Source organism: Orycteropus afer, unplaced genomic scaffold (assembly GCF_000298275.1).
Source record: "Orycteropus afer afer isolate SDZICR_OR568_19922 unplaced genomic scaffold, OryAfe1.0 scaffold00769, whole genome shotgun sequence".
In the NCBI taxonomy this organism is placed as follows: Eukaryota; Metazoa; Chordata; class Mammalia; order Tubulidentata; family Orycteropodidae; genus Orycteropus; species Orycteropus afer.
In genome coordinates this window covers 572,810-596,471 of record NW_006922356.1, presented here as the reverse complement: position 1 = coordinate 596,471, position 23,662 = coordinate 572,810, and the positions used below count along the sequence as shown (strand labels likewise).

At 38.2% G+C, this 23,662-nt stretch overlaps 1 protein-coding gene across 1 annotated transcript in view; it reads left to right on the top strand.

Annotated features, from left to right (window-relative positions):
• WWP1 (WW domain containing E3 ubiquitin protein ligase 1) overlaps window positions 1-23,662 on the top strand; it is a 130,860-nt gene that overhangs the window by 44,666 nt on the left and 62,532 nt on the right. The window contains exons 4-7 of the mRNA XM_007957654.2: window positions 7,464-7,601; window positions 7,692-7,758; window positions 11,276-11,460; window positions 20,701-21,037. Of these exons, the coding sequence (XP_007955845.1) occupies window positions 7,464-7,601; window positions 7,692-7,758; window positions 11,276-11,460; window positions 20,701-21,037 (727 nt within the window). The remainder of the gene's footprint in view (window positions 1-7,463; window positions 7,602-7,691; window positions 7,759-11,275; window positions 11,461-20,700; window positions 21,038-23,662) is intronic.

Below are 23,662 nucleotides of genomic sequence, written 5' to 3'. Positions count from 1 at the left end.
AGAAAAGAAAAATCCTCACAACTGGACCAATAAGCAGCATCAGGATAGATGGAGAAAAGATTGAAATTGTCAAAGACTTCCTATTACTTGGTTCTACAATCAACACCCATGGAAACAGCAGTCAGGACATCAAAAGACTTACTGCATTTGGCAAATCTGCTGCATAAGGACTCTTTAAAGCACTGAAGAGCAAAGATACCTCCTTGAAGACTAAGATGCGCCTAACCCAAGCCATGGTATTTTCAGTTGCCTCATATGCATGTGAGAGCTGGACAGTGAATAAGGAAGATCAAAGAAGAGTTGATGGTGTTGAGTGGTGATGTTGGCAAAGAAAGCTGAAAGTACTGTGAACTAAGAACTAAGAAATCTGTCCTGGAAGAAGTGCAACCATAATGCTCCTTGGAAGTGAGGATGGCCAGACTTCATCTCACCTAATTTGTTCATGTTGTCAGAAGGGACCATTCTCTGGAGAAGGATGTCATGCTTGGTAAAGTGGAGGGTCAACAAAAGAGAGGAAGGCTCTCAACTATGTGGATTGACATGGTGGCTGCAGCAATGGGCTCAGGTATAGTAGGGATCGTGAGGCCGGCACAGGACCAGGCAATGTTTCATTCTGTTGTACATATGGTCTCTGTGAGTCAGAGACAGCTCGACAGCATATAATAACAACAACACAGTGGCTGTGTGGGAGAAAAGACCTGACAGTCTGCTCCCATAAAGATTATAACCTAGAAAACCCTGTGGGGCTGTTCTTCTGTGAGTCAACTTGACAGCACCTGTCAATAGCAACATCAGCACCTATCAACAACAACAGCAGCATCTATATAGCATATAAGTTGGGAAAGAGATGAATGAAATTCAGGTGTTTAAATTCTTGAATAGCTTGTTTGCATGGGTAGGGCAAGACAATATTTTACTAAAATCTGTGTGACAGAATTTTCAAGGAAACCATGAAAAAATAAACAACAAAATTTAAATTCCAATCTAGTATTAAAAAGTGGGAGAGTAAGAAAGTTTTTTTAAAAAGCAAGAAAGGAGATAAATGAAGCATTAGGGAAGAAAATAGGATAAAAAGCCTAAAAAATTATAAACCAACTACCAACAATTATAGTAAATGTAGACCAACCAAACTTACCAGTTAAAAAAGACTAATTTTCAGATTGGGTTGTTTTTGTTTTTTGTTTTAAAATTTAGCTGTACGTTGTAGCTACAAGAATCATTCCTATGGCTAATCTTGCACAGATACCAGTGATATAAAATACCCACAATCCTTATGGAAACAACAGAAGACAAATATAGAGTAATCTTTCACAGACAGCCAGAATCTGTGGGAGAGAGATCCAATGGATCTACTGACTCAGGACCATAGTACTGGGGGACACCAGACTTACTTGGCACAATAAAATACATAAAAATCTTGTTCCTCATCTTACATTGGTGAGTAGCAACTGAGGTCTTAAAAGCTTTCAAGCAGCCATCTAAGATGCAGCTAATAGTCTCCCATTGTCAGAACCAAAGAAGGGTGCAAAAAACTGAAGGCATTTGGAAGCAGTCAGCTCTAAGACATAATGGACCTGGAGACCAGAAGCACTAGATGGTGCCCGGCTACCAATGCCAGCCCCTCAGGAAATGATCAAAACTGGAGATCCTAGATAGAGTGGGAGGAAAAACATGGAAGAAAATCCAAAAACACAGTAATGACCAGAATTGCTGGTTGGATGGAGTCTGGTGAGACCCCCAGTACTATGACCCTGGGGTACATTTTGGACCTGGAATAAAACTCCCAGGGGATGGCTCTTAGCCCAATAGTAAACACAATATGCACGCAGACCTCTCAACCCAGGATGACTCACCCACATACTCTATGGAAATGCGTCCCTTGGAGCAATCTACCACAGGGCACCAGAGGGGCAACATTCGCATGGAGGAAATGGAGGACACACAGGAGTGCATAACTATGAGGGGCACAGGGTGAGGGACGGATTACTTGGCAGGGAGGGGAGGAGACTGGGTTAGGGTTGGGGGGGGGAGAAGAATCATTCTTACAGACTTCGAACACAGAAAGTTGGAAGTATGTGAAAGTTGGAGTAGCTTTATTAGACAAAATTGAATTTAAAATCAATAGTGAAGAAAGTTAACTACCAGGAAGATATAAGAATTCTGAATTTAGGGACATTAAGTAAAAATTGCATCAAAACATACTTAGTAAAAATTGAAAGTGTAAAGAGAGATTGAAAAATTCACCATGATAATAAAATTTTCTCGATGATTAATAAGGATAGTTGAAGATTTGAACATTACATGATATAATGGATCTAAATAGAACTCTCTCACTAACAATTAGAGAATACCTGTTCTTAGTCTCAATGTTTATAGGTGTTGTTGAGTCAGCTCAAACTCATAGTGACCCTGTGTACAGCAAAATGAAACACTGCCTGGTCGTAGGCCAGCCTTACAATCCTTACTATTCCTAAGCCCATTATTGCAGCCACTGTGTCAGTCTATCTCTTTGAGGGTTTTTCCCTTTTTTGCTGACCTTCCACTTTACCATGCATGATATCTTTCTCTAAGAAATGGTCCCTTCTGACAGTATGACCCAAGTAAAAGGAAACTCTGGTGGTGTAGTGCCTAAGGAATTTGACTACTAACCAGAAGGCTGGTTAAAACCCACCAGCCACTCCTCGGAGGGAAGATTGGGCAATCTACTTCCGTAGTGGTACTGCCTTGCAAACCCAAGGGAGGGGTCGCTATGAGTCAGATCCCACTTGACCCAAGTAGGTGAAACAAAGTCTGGCCATTCTCACTTCCAAGGAGCACTCCAGCTGTACTTCTTCCAGGACAGATTTGTTCATTCTTCTGGCAGTCTGTAGTACTTTCGGTATCCTTAGCCAACCCCACAGCTCAAAAGCACCAGCTTTTCTTCCGTCTTCCTTATTCATTGTCCAGCCTTTACATGGATATGGGACAACTGAAAGTACCATGGCATGAGTTAGGCGCACTTTAGTCTTCAAAGAGAGATCTTTGCTCTTCAGCACTTTAAAGAGGTCTTTTGTAGCAGATTTGCCCAGTCCAATATGATGCCTGCTTTCTTGACTGCTGCTTCCATTGGCTTTGACTGTGGATCAAGCAATATGAAATCTTTTACAACTTCAGGCTTGTCTTTTCTTTTTGAAGTTGTTAATCTTTTGACTTCAACTTCTTAGTCCCTAGGTGGTACAAATGGTTAAGCACTCAACTACTAACCAAAAGGTTGCTGGTTCAAACTCACTGAGGGGTGGCACGGAAGTCAGGCCTGGTGGTCAGCTTCTAAAAGGTTACAGCCTTGAAAACCCTATGGAGTGCAGTTACACTCTGCACACACTGGGTCACCATGAGTAAGACCCACTTAGGGGCTGCTAAAAGGACAAAAAGGCCACATGTTCTGACCTCCTAGAACCCCACAAGAGGAAGGCAGAATCACCATCAATAGCCCAAGGCCTATTACTGTGAGGCCAGACATGCTGCCTCCCTCCATCCCTTTCTCCAACCGTTCCTCCCAAAGCACCCACCACCTCTCTCCTGCATTCGATAATTCACTGCAGTGGCCACACAGCACTCACGGATTACGGGGTTTATTAGGGAAGCACCAGGCTACAACTCAAGTTCAGGAATAACGATCAGTCTCTCTCCCAGCCCACCATCCGTCGGGCAACAGTCTCTCACAGTCTCTCTTCCAGCAATTTGTGTCCCTCGGTGTCTCACTCAGCAATGCACGTCTCTTGCGTCTCTTTCCCAGCAGCGCGTGTCTCTTTCAGGAGCATATGTCTGTTGCAGCAGCATGTCTTCCTCAGCCAGCAGTCAGAGAGAGTTCTGCCTCTAGGAGGCCTCCTTTTGAGCCTGGCAGAGTTGCCAAACTAGCCAATCATAGCATCAGAACTCTTAAACAACTGAGAGAGAGTGGGAACCTCCCAGAACATTGTTTTGTGCCACTCCCAACAGAAATACTCCAGGTGGGTACTTTAGCAATCAGGATCTCCTCAGTTGCTAATAGCAATTCCCACCTTGGAGTTTACAAAGACTTAGGGGTAGAAAAGCCACACTAAGTAATTAACTACACCTCAGGGGCAAATTGCTTTGGTTTTTGTTCTCCAGTACCATGGAAAATTTACAAAAATGGGTAACACACTAGACTATAAGTTAAGTCTCAGATTTTTTTTAAAAAAATCATGTCTTATAACCAGTCTCTGACTTCAATTTTGAAATCCCAGTGTATTTAAGGGAAAAAAAAAAAAATGTTTAAGGACTTTTGAGTAACGTGTCAAAAGAAAGATTGAAACAAAATTTTAAAAAATTTAAAATTCAGGAAAACAAGAAAAGTAATTAAAGGCAGAGATTAGAAAGTAAGAAAAGCTGACTTTAACATTATCATTATATAGAAAAGACAAAATTATAAACAAATTATTTTTAAAAATAGGAGACATTAGCTACCTGTAGATACTGCCTCGGAACCTCAAGGAGGGGTTGCTAGGTGTCAGATCTGTCTTGACAGCAGTGAGTTTTTTAAGATCTTCATAATGAATTTATACTTGCCAGAAATGAACATTGGATAATGGGATGACATCAAAAACATCATCCATGAGGAAAGCAAGAGGTCATTAAAAAGACGAGAAAAAAAGAAAAGACCAAAATGGATGACAGAAGAGACTCTGAAGCTTGCCCTTGAGTGGAAAGTAGCCACAGCAAATCAAAGAACCAACAAGGTAAAAGACCTTAACAGAAGATTTCAAAGAGCTCGAGCAGACAAAGCTAATTATTATAATGAAATGTGCAGAGTCTTGGAGTTAGAAAACCAAAAGGGAAGAACATGCTCAGCATTTCTCCAGCTGAAAGAACTGAGGAAAAAATTTAAACCTTGAGTTGCAATATTGAAAGATTCTACAGGCAAAATATTGAATGATGTGGGAAGCATCAAAAGAAAATGGAAGGAATACAGAGTCACTGTACCAAAAAGAACTGGTGGATCCCCATCCATTTCAGAAGTGGCATATGATCAAGAACCAATGACATTAAGGAAGAAGTAGAAGCTGCATTGAAGCGATTGCCAAAGAACAAGGCTCCAGGAATTGATGGCATACCAATTGAGATGTTTCAACAAACAGATGCCCCACTGGAGGCACTCACTCAGTTATGCCAAGAGATTTGGAAGACAGCCACCTGGCCAGCTGACTGAAACAGATCCATGTTTGTAGCCATTTCAAAGAAAGGTGATCCCACAGACTGTGGAAATTATCAAACAATATCAGAAGGGTACGTGGAACAAGGAATGTCATTGCTGATGTCAGATGGATCTTGGCTCTGAGTAAAGAATTCCAGAAAGATGTTTACTTGTGTTTTATTGACTATGCAAAAGCATTTGATTGTGTGGATCATAACAAATAAATTGTGGATAACATTGAGAAGAATGGGAATTCCAAAACACTTGATTGTACTCATGAGGAACCTGTACATAGACCAGGAGGCTGTTGTTTGAAAGGAACAAGGGAACTCTGCATGGTTTAGAGTTAAGAAGGGAGTGTGTCAGCGTTGTGTCTTTTGACCATACTTATTCAATCTATATGCTGAGCACATAATCCAAGAAGCTGGACTATATGAAGAAGACCGTGGCATCAGAATTGAAGGAAGAATCATTAACAACCTGAGATACGCTAACGACACAACTTCGCTTGCTGGAAGTGAGGATGACTTGAAGTACTTACTGCTGAAGATTGAAGAATACAGTCTACAGTATTGATTACTTCACAGTATAAAGAAAACAAAAATCCTCACAACTGAACCTATAAGCAGCATTACGATAAATGGAGAAAAGATTGAAATTGTCAAAAACTTCATATTGCTTGGTTCTACAATCGACACCAGTGGAAGCAGCAGTCAGGACATCAGATGACATATAGCACCGCGGAAGTCGGCTGCAAAAGACCTCTCTCAAGTGCTGAAGAGTGAAGATGTCTCCTTGAGGACTAGAGTGCACCTGACACAAGCCATGATATTTTCAGTCACCTCAGATGGATGTGAGAGCTGGACATTGAATAAGGAAGACTGAAGAATTGATGCTTTTGAGATATGGTGCTGGCAAAGAATGCTGAAAATACCATGGTCTGCTAAAAGAACTAACAGATCTGTCCTGGAAGAAGTGCAGCCAGAATGTTGCTTGGAAGCGAGAATGACCAGACTTCGTCTCACCTACTTTGGTCATGTTGTCAGAAGGGACCATTCCTTGGAGAAGGATGTCATGCTTGGTAAGGTAGAGGGTCGATGAAAGTGGGGAAGGCCCTCGATGAGATGGATTGACACAATGGCTGTGACAATGGTCTGAAGTATAGCAGGGATCATGGAGCTGGTACAGGACTGGGTGGTGTTTCGTTCTGCTGTGCATAGGGTCGCCATGAGTTGAAGATGATTCGGCGGCACTTAACAACAGAAACAAACAGAAAACCTGTTGTTCTTTCCTGTGTTTTGTCTGCAAGTCATTGTTTACAGTAGGAGCAATTTATAAATTATCTAGCAACTAAATCTGACAGAAGGTTTGTAAGATCTATATTCAGAAAATTATAACTTTACTGCATCACAGTTTAAAAAAAAAAAAAAAAAAGGACCTTAGGTACGAGATAATCTTTGTTCTGAATAAGAAAGCTCAGTATCCTGAAAATGTTGAACCAAAACTAAACCCATTGGAGTTGAATCAGTTCTAGCTCATAGCAACCTTTATAGGATGTTGTAAAACTGCCCCTATAAGGTGTCCGAGGCTGTAAGTCTTTAAGGAAGCAAACTGCCACGTTGCTCTTCTGCAGAGCAGCTGGTAAGTTCATACTGTCTCGTTTTTGGTTCACAGCTGAGCACTTTAACCACTGTGCCACCAGGGTCAGTACAGTTGTATTCATACTCCTATAGAGAATTTTTATGGATCTTGACAAATACATCTTGAAATTTATATGCAGGTGCAAAGGACCAAAGAACGTTACAATTTTATAATAGCAAAAAACTATAAACAAACGTCTCTTGATAGATGACTGTTTAAATAAAGTGTGGTATATCCACACAACAGAATATTATCAAAGAAAAAAAAAAAGTAACTATAAAAAGGAATGAGGAAGATCTTTATACACTGTTAAGACTTCATGACCAGGATATATTAAGTGCAAAATGCAAGATGCCAAAATGTTATGGTATGGTAACACCTAGAGATATGTCTGTGAGGTGTGTAATGTACAAAAGAGCCATTAAAGACGATATTGAAAGAGTGGGGTGGTATTCAGCTGTGATGGGGAGTAATCCTGGAGTGTAGAAAAGCTGCAATTAAAAAGTAAATGATTTGTTCCAAATGGAGCCGTAGTAAATGAATTAAAGTAATTCTGGAAATGTCATTTTAATTTCAAACATAATTAGTATGTGGCAACAGCTTTTAGGATTTTTTTTCCCTCCTCTAGTGGAAAAAGTGAAAGAACATTTAAAACTTTCCTTGGAAAACAAGAATGGCATAGTACAAACTGGAGAATTGACAGTTGTGCTTGATGGGTTGGTGGTTGAGCAAGAAAATCTAACAAACTGCAGTTCATCTCCAGCCAGTAAGCTGACTTTATGTATTTTAAAATTCAGGGGGAAAAAGGCAGCAGGAAGTGTGTGAAAACTGGGTTTATTTTTTTTTTCCTGTTCAGTAGAAATACAGCAAAATGGTGATGCCTTACATGAAAATGGAGAGCCTTCATCAAGGACAACTACCAGGTAGTGTATTTTATTTTTGTATTTGTGGCGACACAGTATAACATGCCCCATATCTGAAGTTTTTAATTTTCATCTTAGTTCAGAATATGCCACAGAATTTAAAAGCTTATATCTAAATACATTATTGGACTAAATTCTCATGAAAATAGGTTTTTTTAAAAATAACAGCTTTGTTGATATATAATACACATATCATAAAACTTGCCCTTTTATAGTGTGTATTTCCGTGATTTTTAGAACATTCACAATTATGCAAGTATAATCACTGTCTGATATTCTTATCAACCCCATAAAGAAACTATCCATGAGCAATCCATCCTATTCTTCCTTCCTCTCAGCTCCTAGTAACCACATATCTACTTTCTTTGGCTATGTATTACCTGCTATGGCCATTTCATATAAATGGAATCCTGCAATATGTGACCTTTTATGACTGACTTTTATTTAACATAATGTTTTCAGGGTTCATCCATGTCATAGCTTGTATCAACTGTTTCATTCTTTTTTTATTTAAAAAATGGTTTATTAAAGTATTTAGGCATATTGTATTAATCCTAAAGTGAGTTGGATACTGTGGAAAAATGGTTATCTTATTATTGTCTGAATTGTCAGCTTCTTGCAGAGCACTAGAAAACAGATTCTCCACAGATTGTGGTTTTCCGTCAGAAATCATCCTGACATTTCAAAACCTCTCTGGCATTCATATTTCTTTTGATCAATGTTGTTGTTGTTGTTATGTGCCGTTGAGTCGGACCCAACTCATAGCGACCCCTCCTTGGGTTTCCGAGGCAGTATCACTATGGAAGTAGATTGCCCCATCTTCCTTCCAAGGAGTGGCTGGTGGGTTTGAACCCCCAGCCTTCTGCTTAGCAGTCAAGTGCCTTAGGCACTAAGCTACCAGAGCTCCTATTTGATCAATAGGAGTTCTATTTGAAATACTGTCATGTGCCTGATAATGTCCATTCTGATGATGTCCAGCTACATTTATGTCTGTAGTCCCAGCACCCATAACCTATTGTATTAAAAATTAGAGATACATAAAATGGCTTGTAATAATGAACAGACCCTACTTTGTGACACTTGTGAGGACATTCTTTTTACTGTATTATATTAAAGATGTTCTAGTATATCTGAAAGTGTTTCCTTAATGTTATTTATGTATAGAAAGTACACCTATACTATATACTAAGACATACATTTGACTAACTGATGTTAGATAGGAACCATGTCTAACTGTTTTGATTTACGTACGAACCCAATTTAAAGACAGACTTAGTAATGAAACTTGTTTGTAATCCGAGGATTGCTTGTATATAATATGGTGTTTGTTAAAAATCCAGATCACATAATGTCCTATTTCACAGAACATACCATGCATGTTAAACACCACCTGACTATATTTAAATTGGAATAAAAGCATATAATAGTTCAAATACATTGGAATTAACCAAACCCAAAACCAAGCCTGTTGCTATCCTGTTGATTCTTACTCATAGTGACCCTCTAAGACAGAGTAGAATTGCCCCATGGAGTTTCCAGGCAGGCTGCTACATCTTTCACCCACAGAGCAGCTGGTGGGTTCGAATCTCCAACCCTTCCATTAGCAGCCAAGTGCTTTAACCACTGTGCCACCAGGGCTCCCTATAATGGAATTAGGACCTGGAAATTATATATGTATGTACTTAAATATAAATATATAAATTTTTTGCATTTTGCATTTGAGAGAGGTCATTGGTATATGATAATGTGCCCTTTATTAATTTAGAGAGCTAATACCATTACTTCTAAATCATTGTTAAAGAATTCTCATCAAAGCACTTGAACAGGTAAGTTTGTCTTCTGAATATTTATTTAACTAAAATAAATAAATGTAGTACTCATAACTTACATTGAGAAAACTAAGCATCTAACGGGTATAGTTAGATAGAGCAAAAAGTATTTATTTGTGTATATGTCTGCTTTTATAACTTTCAAGAAGAGTTTTCGGTGCATCAAGGACTTGAATCACAGGTTTATTGTGTTGTAACACATCTCAAATGAAAGGTTACTTCTGCAGCACCAAAACTTCAGATGGATTCTTTCACCTGAACTCCTGATCACTGGCTCCCACTGGGTGACTAAAAGAGGTTATAACCAGAACCACCAGGGAGCTTTTTTAGATTTTATCTGCCTACACTTTTGCACATACTTCATTCCAAATGTGTAAGTGATGGGTGAGAAGAAGGTGGCATTCATTTATTCATTTGTTCATTCAACTGCTAATTATTAAGTACTTGTTTGATACCAGACACTAGTCCAAGCACTGAGAATGCCTTCTATTAGCATGATATTTACATTCTGGTGGGGATAAAGGTAGAGCATAAACAAGTGGAGAAACAAACTAATTGGAATTAGCAATAAGAACTGTGGAATCACTGAAACAAGACAAGGTGGCAGGAATTGAAGGGAGCCTGTTTTAAAGAGATGTTAGGGAATCATAACTGAGAAGATACCATTTGAGCTAAAAAAAAAAAAAAGCCAAGAGTGAACTCTCCATGTGGAGTTTTGTGGGGAGAGCATTCCAGGCAGAGGAAATAAGTGCAGAACCCTGAATATGTTTAGTTAATTCATGCTCTATAAATTTTTCTAACTGTGGAGTATAATATGTAACCTTTTCTGATCATCTTGTCATAATTATACAACAGTTTGGAATAAACATTTGAAGATTTTTCAGCATGTTTTTTTATATTTGGTAAAATTGATATATTACGTCTCCTGCAAGGTGAACAAGGAGGAGCTTTGAAAGAGAGAGATCAGGCTGATGTGTGGCAAGAGTGGAATCAGAGATCAGTTAGGAAGTTAGTAGGGGCCTGTGCATTGGATAAACTCCTGATGACTGGCATTGTTTGAGTATTTTTTTCTGATTCCCCATCCATTCCCAATAGGATTTTAAATATTTGATTTTATGATTGTAGTTTTTATTTATTTGTTTATTTGTAGTTATTTATATAGTATAAATTCTTCTAACTCTGGGATAGAATATTTAGCTTTTTTGATCATCAAGTGCTCATAATTTCAGTGCCTAACATATAATAATTGGTAATTAAAATTTGAAGACTTTTTCAGCTTATTTTCCAGTATTTATTAAAATAATAATACTTATGTTTAGAATTGGTTATTACAAATTTCATGTAGATTCATAGGCATTACTTTTTGAAACTACTTTTAGACATTTAAAGATTAATAGTCTTAAATATTTGAACTACAGTTCAAGCATATCATTTAGGAAGAGTGAATTCATTTTGACTTACTATGCTTACATGTCTTATTTATCTGGCAGTGTGGATGCACTTAGAAGTGACAGTAATTTAAACTTTGATATGATAAAAGCTTGCCATATTTTTGTCATTACTTTCTATACCTGGCAGTTCGCTTGCGGAGTTAAGAATTCAGTAAATATTTCTTAATTAAATGATTCTGATAAAATATTGTTTGATTGTGCTTAACTCATTGAAGTAAGACATCTTTTTTTTTAAAGGTTGGCTGTTGAAGATACTAATGGAATAGATAATCATGTACCTACAAACATGCTAGTACAAAATTCATGCTGTTCATATGTAGGTAATGGAGACAACACACCTTCATCTCCATCTCAGGTTGCTGCCAGACCCAAAAATACACCAGCTCCAAAACCACTCACATCTGAGCCTGCCAATGACACTGGTAAGCATGGCTATTTATGGCATAGTATTTAAATGAAAGGTTAATTAAGGCTTATGTTTCTATGCCTACACTTCTCTTTGTTCATTCCTTTTTAATATTTTCTCTAGTACGATAAGAATTTTAAAACTACAGTCCCTGAAATTTTTTTCAAATAATATGTATTTCTCTAGATTATTTAGGAAGATATTCCAAAAATGCATTAGTTTGGAGTCACAACACATCCCCAGTATAAGTTCTTATATGATTCCTAGATTCTAAGGCTTTCTGCCACAAAATGTACTATTTAATCTATGATAGGAAATATATTTTTAAAAGAACTTTAGTGAATTAATTGCTTGGTTAGTAAAATTTAGTAATGAATACTTCCTTTAACCTGTCTTTCAATATTAAAATTTTTTTCTTGCCATATAACTTACTAGAAAAATGATAAAAGTCCCAGAGGATTTTATATTTTTCAAAAGTAAGCTTTATTCTATTATAGAAAGAATATTTAAGGAAGATTTCTTCTATAAACCTAGTTTTCAGTGGACTCACTATAAAATCATTAAGTTATCTTTTTTTCTCTCTTCATATAATATCTCAGATGAGTTTCCTGAAACTCAAACATCTTAGCACTTCCTCAAGATTACTAGCTAACATGTATTGGAGCTGGAATTGGAATCCTGGTCTTTTGATTCCAGAGCCTATGTTCTTTCCTAGTATTTTCCTACTTATAGGGAAGTGTTCAAAAATTGAAAGATGTAAAGAAGCAATTCAGTAACAAAATTTATGGGTTAAGACTCAATTGGGTATTTATATCCAAGGATGGGAGGATATTTACCAGGAGATATTTACCTGAGAGTTTTTGTAAACATGCACACTGATGTGTATGGATAGTATTATTTTTCTTTCTTTCATTTATTACATACTATCCTTACAAAAGGGAGCTCTGGTAGCATAGTGGCTAAGGCATTTGACTGCTAACCAGAGGCTGGCAGTTCAAACCCACCAGCCACTCCTCGGAAGGAAGATGGGGCAGTCTACTTCCGTAGTGATACTACCTCAGAAACCCAAGGTGGGGTCGCTATGAGTCAGGTCCGACTCCACGGCACATAACAACAACAAACCCTTACCAAAAAAAAAAAAAGAAAGATAGTTTTGAAAGTACCCATAATAAGTAAAACTTTTAAGTCAATAATTTAGGGTACCTGGAAAATAAAGGAATATAAGTAGATATAACAAGGGTGAAATTAGTGAGCCCCAATTCTTTTTCCCTGAATTTATTTTCTGATGAAAACATGTAACTCTGAGATTTCTTTTAGTAAACAAAGGAAAGTATCATCTTAGATTATTTCTCAATTATCTCTAAGTTAAGAGTAGACCAGTTAAAATAGTTGCCATTCCTAATATTTAAGCTTTTATGGTTCTTTATGAATAGACACCATAATATGAACAATATCCTCAGTAATACAATAGTGTAAATAAAATACAGGTTTTGGGGAATTCTTGTCTTACATCATCTTCAGTGTAGTATAATGAGATAACATCATAGTATGAATTAGTTAAGTCATTATGCAGCTGGCTGATGGAATACTTAGTAAATTTTCTATTTGGTCATGGTTTATTTAATTTAAAAATTAAATTTTACAGTTTTAAAAATACAGTCTATGGAAGTACATATCAGAAGAACCATTAATTTACTCTGTTAAAAAATCATCTAACACATAGAAGAATGGTTTTTCTGAGAAACAAAGTTCTTCACAATAAAGAGCAAATGCAATGCCTTTTAGCTTAGAAGGGATTTTGTTGTTGTTATTTTAAATTTTATTTATTTTGTTGTTGAGAATATACACAGCAAAATAGACACCAATTCAACAGTTTCTACATGTGCAAGTTCTCTAATTACATTGAGTTGTGTAACTATTCTCACCCTCTTTTTCTGAGTTGTTCTTCCTCCATTAACATAAACTCCCTGCCCTCTAAGGTTACTATCTAATCTATCAAATTGTTGTCAGTTTGATTCCCTTATCGAAAGATTATAGTGCTTAACTAACTCACAGCCGATCCAAGCATAGTGACCCCTCCTTGGTTTTGGTTTTCAAGGGAGGTGTTATCTCTACAGAAGTAGATTGCCCAATCAAGGATATTTTGCAAGTTAAGCTAAACTGTTACTTGACTTTATGACTTCAGGGGGTATTTTTAGCTTAAAGTTTAAAGACTATCTTAGGGCAGTACTTTTGGGGTTCATCCAGTCTCCATGGCTCCAGAAAATCTGGATTTTATGAGAATTTGAAATTCTATTAGCCTTAGAAAGGATTTTTTTAATCAAATTTTTACCTTAATAACACCAAACACACGAAGAAGAGACATAGAGAAAGAAAAAAGAAAGTATAATTGACCCTTGAGCAACATGGATTTGAACCATGTGGGTACACTTATACACAGGTGTTTTTTCAATAAATATATTGGAAAATTTTTGAGATTTGTGACACTTTGAAAAAACTCGCAGTTGAACCTTGTAGGCTAGAAATACTGAAAAAATTAAGAAAAAGTTACATATGCCTTCAGTGCATAAAATATATGTAGATATTTGTTTTATCATTTATTACCATAAAATATGCACAGATCTGTTCTAAAAAGTGAGATGACTCAATGGCACATAACAACAGCAACATTATAAAAAGTTAAAATTTATCAGCACTTATGCACAGACGTACTGTCAGACCGTATATGATGCCATCCATTAACAGTTGAAAAATGTAAACAAATGAAGATGCAGTATTAAATCATAAATGCATAAAATTATTTATAGTGCATACTGTATTACTGTAATAATATCATAGCTACCTCCTGTTACTGTTGTGGTGAGCTCAAGTGTTGCAAGTATCTGCTTAAAATGCCATGTAATGGTAATCATCTCAGCAGGAGCATTTCATTTGTCCCCCGAGCTGTGATGATCTCTTGAGGTTCTCAAGTATTTTGCGTCATGTTTAGAGCAGTACTGTACACCTTGAATAACACCATAGTGGGACCCATATGAGGTGCCACAAGTGATGCTGCAAGTGCCCCAAAGAAGCAGAAGAAAATCATGACATTACAAGAAAAAGTTGCCTGCCGTTTCAAGATAAATGAATCTGGCATAAGGACTGTCATAAAAAAGGAAATTCATGAAGCCATGGCTGCACCTATACCAGCAGGCACAAAAACCTTGCACTTTTTGCAAAATACCTTTTTAATCTCATATTTATGAGGGTGCAGGATTGCTGTAAGAAAGGTATAACTATAGACTCTAATATAATTCGAGAAAATGATTTTATTATGTGGCAACTTAAAGTAAAAAGAAAGTGAAGGATCTAAAGCTGGAGGATTTAATGCCACCACAGGATGGTGTGATAATTTAAAAAGAGAAGTATGGATTTAAAAATGTCAAACTAACAAGAGAAGCAGATCCTGTTGACCAAGAGGCAGCAGATGAGTGCCTAGACTCTGTTAAGAAAATAATCGAAGAGAAAGGATATCAGCCTGAACAAGCTTTTAATGTGGAAGAAAGTGCCCTGTTCTGGGGGCGGGGGGGAAATGCTGCAAAGGATGTTTATTAGTATGGAAGAAAAGCAAGCACCAGGATTTAAGGCTGGAAGGGTTAGGCTGACTGTGCTGTTTCATACAAAGGCATTCAAGTTTATGGTCAGGACTGCCCTTATCTATAAAGCCACTAATGAGTGAGCCTTGAAGGCAAAAGTTAAACACCACCTGCCAGTATTTTAGACAACAAGAAAGGCCCAGACAGCAACAATACTTTCTAGATTGGTTCCATCGATGCTTTGTCCTCAAAGGCAGAAAGTACCTTGCCAGTAAGGGACTGCCTTCTTTTCTCCCAGCTGATTTTTTTTTTTTTAATTACGATTTGGGTAAAGTCTATAAAGCAAATCCATTTTCCATACAGCATTTTATACACATCTCACTTCAGGACATTGATTGCAATCACCATAGTGCAACAGCTCTCTTCCCACCTCCTCCCCGTAGTTACCCTTTCCCTGTGTCCTTTCCTGTGCATTCCTGCCCTCTGAGCTATCTCTCTGTGCAAATGCTGCTCTTCTGATCTCCCATGGCTAATTGTTCTAAGGAATATACTTAACCTGGTGTAAAAAGTGTTCACCTTATATAACTGTGTGTTATCTGGCTGGAAGCCATGGAAGTGAATTAATTCCAGGCCCAAAGGGTGACTAGAAGCCATTGTTTTGGGGGTTTCACCAGTCTCTATCAGACCAGAAATCCTGGTCCTTTTTATGATTTTGAGAGTTTTGTTCCACATTTTTCTCCCACTGTATCTCCTGCAGTAAGGATCTCCTGAACTGATCCCTTTCCAAATGGTTGACAGTAGTAGCCGGGCCCCATCCAGCTGTTGTGGTCTGAGGGTCATGTGGGCTGTGGTTCACACGGTGCACCAGTCCCTTGGACTGTTTCCACACGCCTTTGGTTTTCTTCATTGTTCTTTGCTCTGGATAAGGAGAGACCAGTTGTTGCATCTAAATGGCTACTTGCAAGTAGGATGTAGAATAATGTTTTTGTGTAGTATGTCATGCCAGTTGACCTTGATGAAGAACTGCCTTCTTGATAGTGGACAATGCCCCTGGCCACCCTGAACCCCATGAGATCAACACTGAAGACATTGAAGTGGTCTGCTTTGTGCCACTCAGCGTTTCCAGATCATGTGATCGTAAGGACCTTTAAGGCTCATTACACTTGGTACTTTATGGAAAAGACTATCAACACTACAGAAAAGAAACCCAGTGGAGGGACTATCATGAAATTCTGGAAGGATGGCACCATTGAAGATGCCATTGTTGAAAAAGCCATGAAAGCCAAGCCTGAAACAATAAATTCCTGTTCGAGAAAACTGTCCAGGTATTATACATGACTTCATGGAATTTACAACAGAGCCAATCAAGGAAATCATGAAGAAGATTGTGATTATGGCAAAAAAAAAAAAGGTGAGGTATGAAAGGTTTCAGGATGTGGATATTGGAGAAATTCAAGAGCTCATAGATACCACAGCAGACTAATTAACAAAAGACAACTTGATGGAGATGAGTGCTTCTGAGCCAGTGCATAAAAATGAAGAAGAATACATAGAAGCAGCAGTACCAGAAAACAAATTGACATTAGACAGTCTGGCAGAAGGGTTCTGATTATTCAAAACTGCTTTTGACTTCTTTCACGTCATGACCCTTCTGTGATGATACAGGCACTGAAACTAAAGTGAACAGTGGAAGAAGGCTTGGTACCTATTTAGAGAAATTAAAAAGCAAAAATGTCTGACAGAAATTACGGGTACTTTTGTAAAGATACACTGAGTGCGTCTGCCTCTTCTGCCTCCCCTTCTACCTCCTCCACCTCTTCTACCTCTGCTGCCCTGGACAACTTGACCAGTTCCTCTTCAGCATGAAGACAATGAGGATGAAGACCTTTGATGATGATCCACTTCCACTTAATGAATAGTAAATAATCATCATGTTGTACAATTAATAAACTTACATTGTGTGTGTGAGTGTCTTCCTGTGAAAACTGAGTAACTGTACTGCAAGAACCGTGTTAATTGACTTTTTATGTTACCAGTAAGGCTTCCAGTCATCAGTAGTCTATTAGTAGTTAAGTTTCTGGGGAGTCAAAAGTTATACATGGATTTTCGACTGTGTGTGGGGTTGGCATCCCTAATCTCTTCCCTCCCTCAACACATTGTTCAAGGGTCAACTGTAGTTTAAAAAAAACACTGCCATCAAGTCAGTTCCAACTCATAGCGACCCCATGGAGTTTCCAAGGCAGTAAATCTTTACGGAAACAGATTGCCCAGTCTTGCTTCCACAGAGTGGCTGCTGGATTTCAACCACCAACCTCTGGTTAGCAGCCAGATGCCTTAAGCACTGTGCTACCAGAGCTCCCACTGTATTTATCTATCCATAAAATTTTAGATAGTGTAACTTCTTGTGAACTCTCCAAAGAGGTTGTGAAAAATAATAGTACCCCTATATGACCAAATAAATGAATTGCTTTGTTATATGGTATTGTCTTTGGATTCAGAATGGTTTATCTAGTTCTATTCTTTCTAGCATTATAAACTATAATATTGAATATTCATTTCAGAAAGTCTTATACCACCATTCTGTTTCATTCTTGTCATTTCCATTTAAAGTTTCTGAAATTTGAAAGGTAGCTCTTATCCTAGAATATGTAGTAGTTCTTTTGGTAGATTGATAAAAATACTCGTTGACCACTAGTTGTTGCATGTATTTACATTTGGACATATTCAGATGCTTATATAAAAGGGAAGACTTACTGAGGCATCCCTCATTGTAAAACCTGTTCTACAATATTGTATGCCATGGAGTCAGTTCTGACTCCTAGTAACCCTAGAGGGCAGAAGGTTTCCTAGAGTGAAATCTTCCTGGAAGCAAAGCACTACATCTTTTCTCCCACAGAGTAGCTGGTGATTTCGAACCTCTGACCTTTTGGTTAACTTTCAAGTACTTTAAACATTGTGCCACCAGGGCACTCTGTAGCTTGGCAAATACTTTATAGACTCTAGCCAGGGGAATAAATTTACTTCCAATGTTCCTCTTTTATTTATCCTTGTTGGAAATTCATGGTGAAAATGTAACACACATAGGAGGAATTAGAAATAAAGGCTCCATCATAAATAATTCCCATGACATTTAAAACAACTGTAAGGAAACCTAGAATGATTGGAATGGTAACAATGATAACAGCCAGCATTTATGCTGTACATGTTCTAAACATTATATATCCATTAACTGATTTAAGTCAAATTGCTCTTTGAAATAGTAGTAGTTTTCCCTCCTGTCTATTGAAGAAACTGAAGCACAAAGAGGTCACAGCTAGAAAGTAGAAGTGCTTTCATTGACATCCAGCCCGGTTGCTCTTGACTCTGTGTACTTTGCTTTTCTGTTCACTTTGAGGTGTTTGTGGTACTGTCTCAAAGCTGTACCTGTTTCATGCTGTTATAGGTTTGAAATAGTGTTTCCTCAGCCAACTTAGTGCTTTCATCTCCTTTGATTATTATTGGTAGCATCTGACAAAATAGTCAACTGTATTCATCCCATTGGCTGGCTTAAAAGACTTCTGGAACCTACTTTGTTGGTAAAACAGAAGAGCAACTAATGTCCTTTGTATGATCTACCATCTTTTACTGAGAGGATGAATCCAGGTATTTTTCAAGCAGTGGGGGAAATCGCTATACCTTTATAGTGTTGGTACAAACTATTACTGCTTTTCTAATTAAGAACTTTAAAAATCAGTTTCCCTTTTAAGAAGTTGCAGCAGTAGTAGAGTTGGATATATTCTTTGTATAGGATATTACACGTCTTTAATCCTGACATCTCTAAAACCAAATGTTTTAATGTTTTTTGTTTTTTAGATTTGGGTTTCAGTATTTTTATAAACTTATTTTAAGATGACAAAATGACTAGAACTGGGATGGCTATTTATAACTTTTTATTTCACTTAGTGTGAATATACTTAAATTTTGCTGTAAAAATACAGTGTTAACATTAGTTGTCACTCAAATATTAGTATAATATATATATATCAAACTAAACCAAACTCACTGCCATTGAGTTGATTCTGACTCATTTACTTCCAAGGCAGTAAATCTATATGGAAGCAGATCACCCAGTCGTCCTTCCGTGGAGTGGCTGATGAGTTTGAACCTCCATCCTTCTGGTTAGCAGTCAAATGCCTTAGGCACTATACTACCAGAGCTTCTTAGTATAATGTATATATGTACACCATTTTAACATTTCTAAATTCTAAAACATTATGGATTCTGGAACCTAGCCCCAAGAAGTTCAGATAAGCAATTGTGGACCAGTACCAAGGAGTTTAAACCAAATGCTTTCCCCCACCACCACCATTGCCACCAAAAGCAGTTGCACAAGGGTTACTTTTTCTTTTTGCATTTTTGAGTCTTGATTGCTTTTTGTTGTTTTTGTTATGTGCCGTCGAGTCGGACCCGACTCATAGCTACCCCTCCTTGAGTTTCCAAGGCGATATCACTACGGAAGTAGATTGCCCAACCGTCCTTCCTAGGAGTGACTGGTGGGTTTGAACCGCCAGCCTTCTGGTTAGCAGTCAAGTGCCTTTGGCACTACGCTACCAGAGTTCCTGAGTCTTGGTTAGTGGGACCCATTTAGTAGACCCATTTGATATGTTTAGTGGCTGAATATTGGTAGTTAAAAACCAAATTCACTGCCATCAAGTCAATTCTCACTCATAGCAACCCCCATTGAATTTCTGAGGCAGTAAATTTTTACAGAAGTAGATTGCCCCATCTTCCTTCGGAGTGGCTAGTAGGTTTGAACCACCTTCTGGTGGTTAGTGGTCAAATGCCGTAGGTACTGCACCACCAGAGCTTCTTGAATATTAGTAGTTATTTTAACCTAAAGTGGGAGATGTAAAGATAGGGTGAAAAGATTCAATTTGGTTTCTGATGGGATGGTTTCATAGCAAGCTCTACCATTTATTAATTGTGCAACCTTGGACAAATTTAACATCAAATTTTTGCTCCCCCATTTACAATAAGAGGATAATACTCAATTAACTACATTATTGGATTGTTTTGAAACTTAAAAGAGATAATTGATCTAAAATATCTAGTGTAGTAGAACAGTTTTTTATGGACATACATAGTAATTACCAGTTTTCTGATGAGTAAAATGGTACTAATTCTGGAATTCCTTTGGGTTCTACAGTTTGCCGTGATAACTCACAAAGCTCGTGGAAAATGCTGTTCTTAATCACTGTTTTGTTACAGTAAAAAGGATACAAATGAAGAGATGATATATAGGTCACAGTCTGAAAGATTTCCAAGATGGAGCATTCATGTCCAAAAAGGGGCTGCACCACTATCCCACATGCCTTGATATCTTTCACTAACCAGGAAGTCCATGGAACTTCTGTGTTTTGAACCTTTATTGGGACCTCATGACATACACATGATTGATTGATCATGTCCCCCTCCTCTGAGGTCAGACCTGTGGGTCTTTCTGTCTTGTTTGTTTCTACAAAAGATTTGTTAATCTAAGGTTGTTTTCTATTCCTTAAAGTGACAATTTTATCATTTAGAGTTTATTCCTCAAATATGAGGAACTAGAAAATGTAATTTCTTATTTTATAGGCTCCAAATAAGTGTAATTGATTGATTAGTTAATTACTTTGTAGATCATTGTATTAATCTTCTCTTCTTAGTTAATGGAGAGTCATCCTCATCTGTACCAACTGATAACACAGCGGCCATGGGGACTGCAACAGTATCTGAAGAAACCACCTTGTCTTCAAATTGCACTAGTACTACTGTCGAAGATCCTTCCGTTCCAGAAATACCAACTTCCTCAGAAAACAGTGAATGTATTCCTTCTACCAGTGCAGCATTGGAATCTGAAGCTAGAAGTACATTAGAGTCTGCCACCTCTAATTCTGGAAATAGTTCTGCTTTTGAAGCAGCCAAAGTAAGACAGTCAGATGGGTGTATGGAAGCTGTACGTCAGCAGTCTGGAAATGCCAGCACAGAAACTCTGCCATCGGGGTATGTTATTCTTTTATTTATTTTTATATATATATATGCTTTTCATTGCTACTTTCTTAGTAATTCCTAATCTTTTTTTTTTAATTTCACAGTTATTCAACTCCCCATGATTTTCTAGGCGTATTCTATACATACTCTGTTTTGTCACCTCTCCCATATCTCCCATATTTAATTTTTTTTTTTTTTTTTTTTTTCCCCTTCTTAATTGTGATTTGGGTGAACGTTTACAGAGCAAATTCATTTTCTATTTAGCAGTTCTAGGGAGCTGTGGTGGCACAGTGCCTAAGACATTTGACTGCTAATCAGAAGGCTGACTGTTCAACCCCACCAGCCACTCCTTGGAAGGAAGATTGGGTAATCTTCTTCCATAGACATACTGCCTTAGAAACCCAAGGAGGGATCGCTATGAGTCAGAAAAAACTCACCAGCAGTGAGTGAGAGTGATGCAGCAGTTCATACACATTTTGTTTTATGACATCGATTGCAATCCCCACAGTGTAACAACTCTCTTCTCATTTCCTCCCTATAGTTACCTTTTCCCTGTGTCTTTCTTTCTTATGCATTCCTGCCCTTTGAGCTGTCTCCCTGTGCAAATCCTGCCCTTCTGATCTCCCATGATTGTTCTATGGAATGTACCTACCTGGTATAAATGTTCACTTTACATGTCTGTCTGTCGTTTGGCTAGAAGCCACAGGAGTGAGTTCAATTCCAGACCTGAAGGGTGACTAGGGGCCATAGTCTCAGTGGGTTCACCAGTCTCTATCAAACCAATAAGCCTGGTCTTTCTATGATTTTTGAGTTTTTTTTCTACATTTTTCTCCCACTTTAACCAGAATCTCCTGTACTGATCCCTTTCTGAGTGGTTGAGAGTGGTAGCCAGGCACAATCTTGTTCTTCTGGTCTCATGGTCATATAGGCTGAGGTTCTCATAGTTCACTAGTCTCTTGGACTGTTTCCATGAATCTTAGGTTTTCTTCATTCTTCTTTGCCCTAGATGAGGAGAGACCAGTTGTGGCATATAGATGGCCTCTTGCAAGCTTTTAAGACCCAGTCACTACTCACCAAAGTAGGCTGTAGAACACTGGGTTTTTTTGTGTAACACTTAGTGTTTTTGTCACTTTATTTGACTGATCTTAGTTTACTTAGTGATGATAAACCCTTTGTCATGGAATCGATTCTGGCTTTTAGTGATCCTATGGGACAGGGTAGGACTTCCTCGTAGGGGTTCCAAGACTGTAATCTTTATGGAAGCAGATAGCTGCATCTTTCCCCATAGAACAGCTGGTGGGTTCAAACTGCCAACCTTTCAATTAGCAGCTGAGCCATTAACCACTGTGCTACCAGGGCTCCTTTACTGATGATACTAATATTAATTAATGATTCATTGTCAAAGCCTTCAAAAAACTTATTGGTCCAAACTTGTAAACACACACACACACACACACACACAGTTTCTTTGGCTGTGGTGGCACGATGTGTAAGGCATTTGACTGCTAACTAGAGAGGGTAGGTGGTTCAAACCCACCACCTGTTCCACAGAAGTAAGATGGGACAATCTACTCCCAAAAGATTTACTGCCTCAAACGGGACCAACAGCCTGAATATTTCCAAGTGGTGCTGAGACCTGAGAATTTGACCTAAAGATTAGCCCTAGTCACCAAGGGCTGCAGGGACGACTATGCTGGTGGCCTGTGACTAGGAAGGGAAACAGCAAGGTGGGAGACAACCTGAGCTGTTGATTTTCCACTGTCTGGAGCGTACAGCCATTTTGATTGTTTGCATGCAGTACCCATTTTGGATATTTAAAGTGACCGAGGGTGCAGCCATTTTGAATCTTTACAAGTGGCAGCCATTTTGGATTTTAAAGTGATAGCATTATCATTCGCATTCCAAGGACCTAAGAAAAGGCTCTGTTTGCCAAGGTCAGCAGGGACATATGAGAGGCTGACAACAGAAAAGGAGACAGGCGGTGAGTGTATAAGTGCTGTCAACTAGCAAGCAGAGGAGCACAGTACCCTGTTTGCGTAGATAACATACAAAGAAAACAAAAATCATGGGCAGGTCACTGCAACATACAATCACCAATTAAATATAAACACAAAAATGTCACAATACCTCGGAGACAACAAATCATCACAGTCCACACAAAGAAGCAAGATAAAGTAGGAGAAACAAGGGACCAGGATAGAGACCCAAAACATATCCCTGAGGAAGACACAGCATTGGAACTCCCTGATAAGGAATTCAAAAGAATATTTAGGTATCTTCAACGAATTGAGAGGCAGATCAAGGAAAATACAGAGAAAACCCTAGAAGAATTTTTAAAGCCACTACAAGAACAAAAGGACAAAATAAATGAAAAATTAGAAATGATGCAAAATCTACATACAGAAATCAGAAGATTAATACTAGATTTTCAGAAATAGATAAGATATTGAATGGGTGCAAAAACGGCAAGGAGGCCACATGTTCTGACCTCCTCTAATCTCACAAGAGGAAGACAGCAGTGACCCAAGGCCTATTACTGCAAGGCCAAACATGCTGCCTTCCTCCAGCCCTTTCACCAACCGTTCCTCCCAAAGCACCCACCACCTCTCTCCTGGGTTCGATAATTCGCTGCAGTGG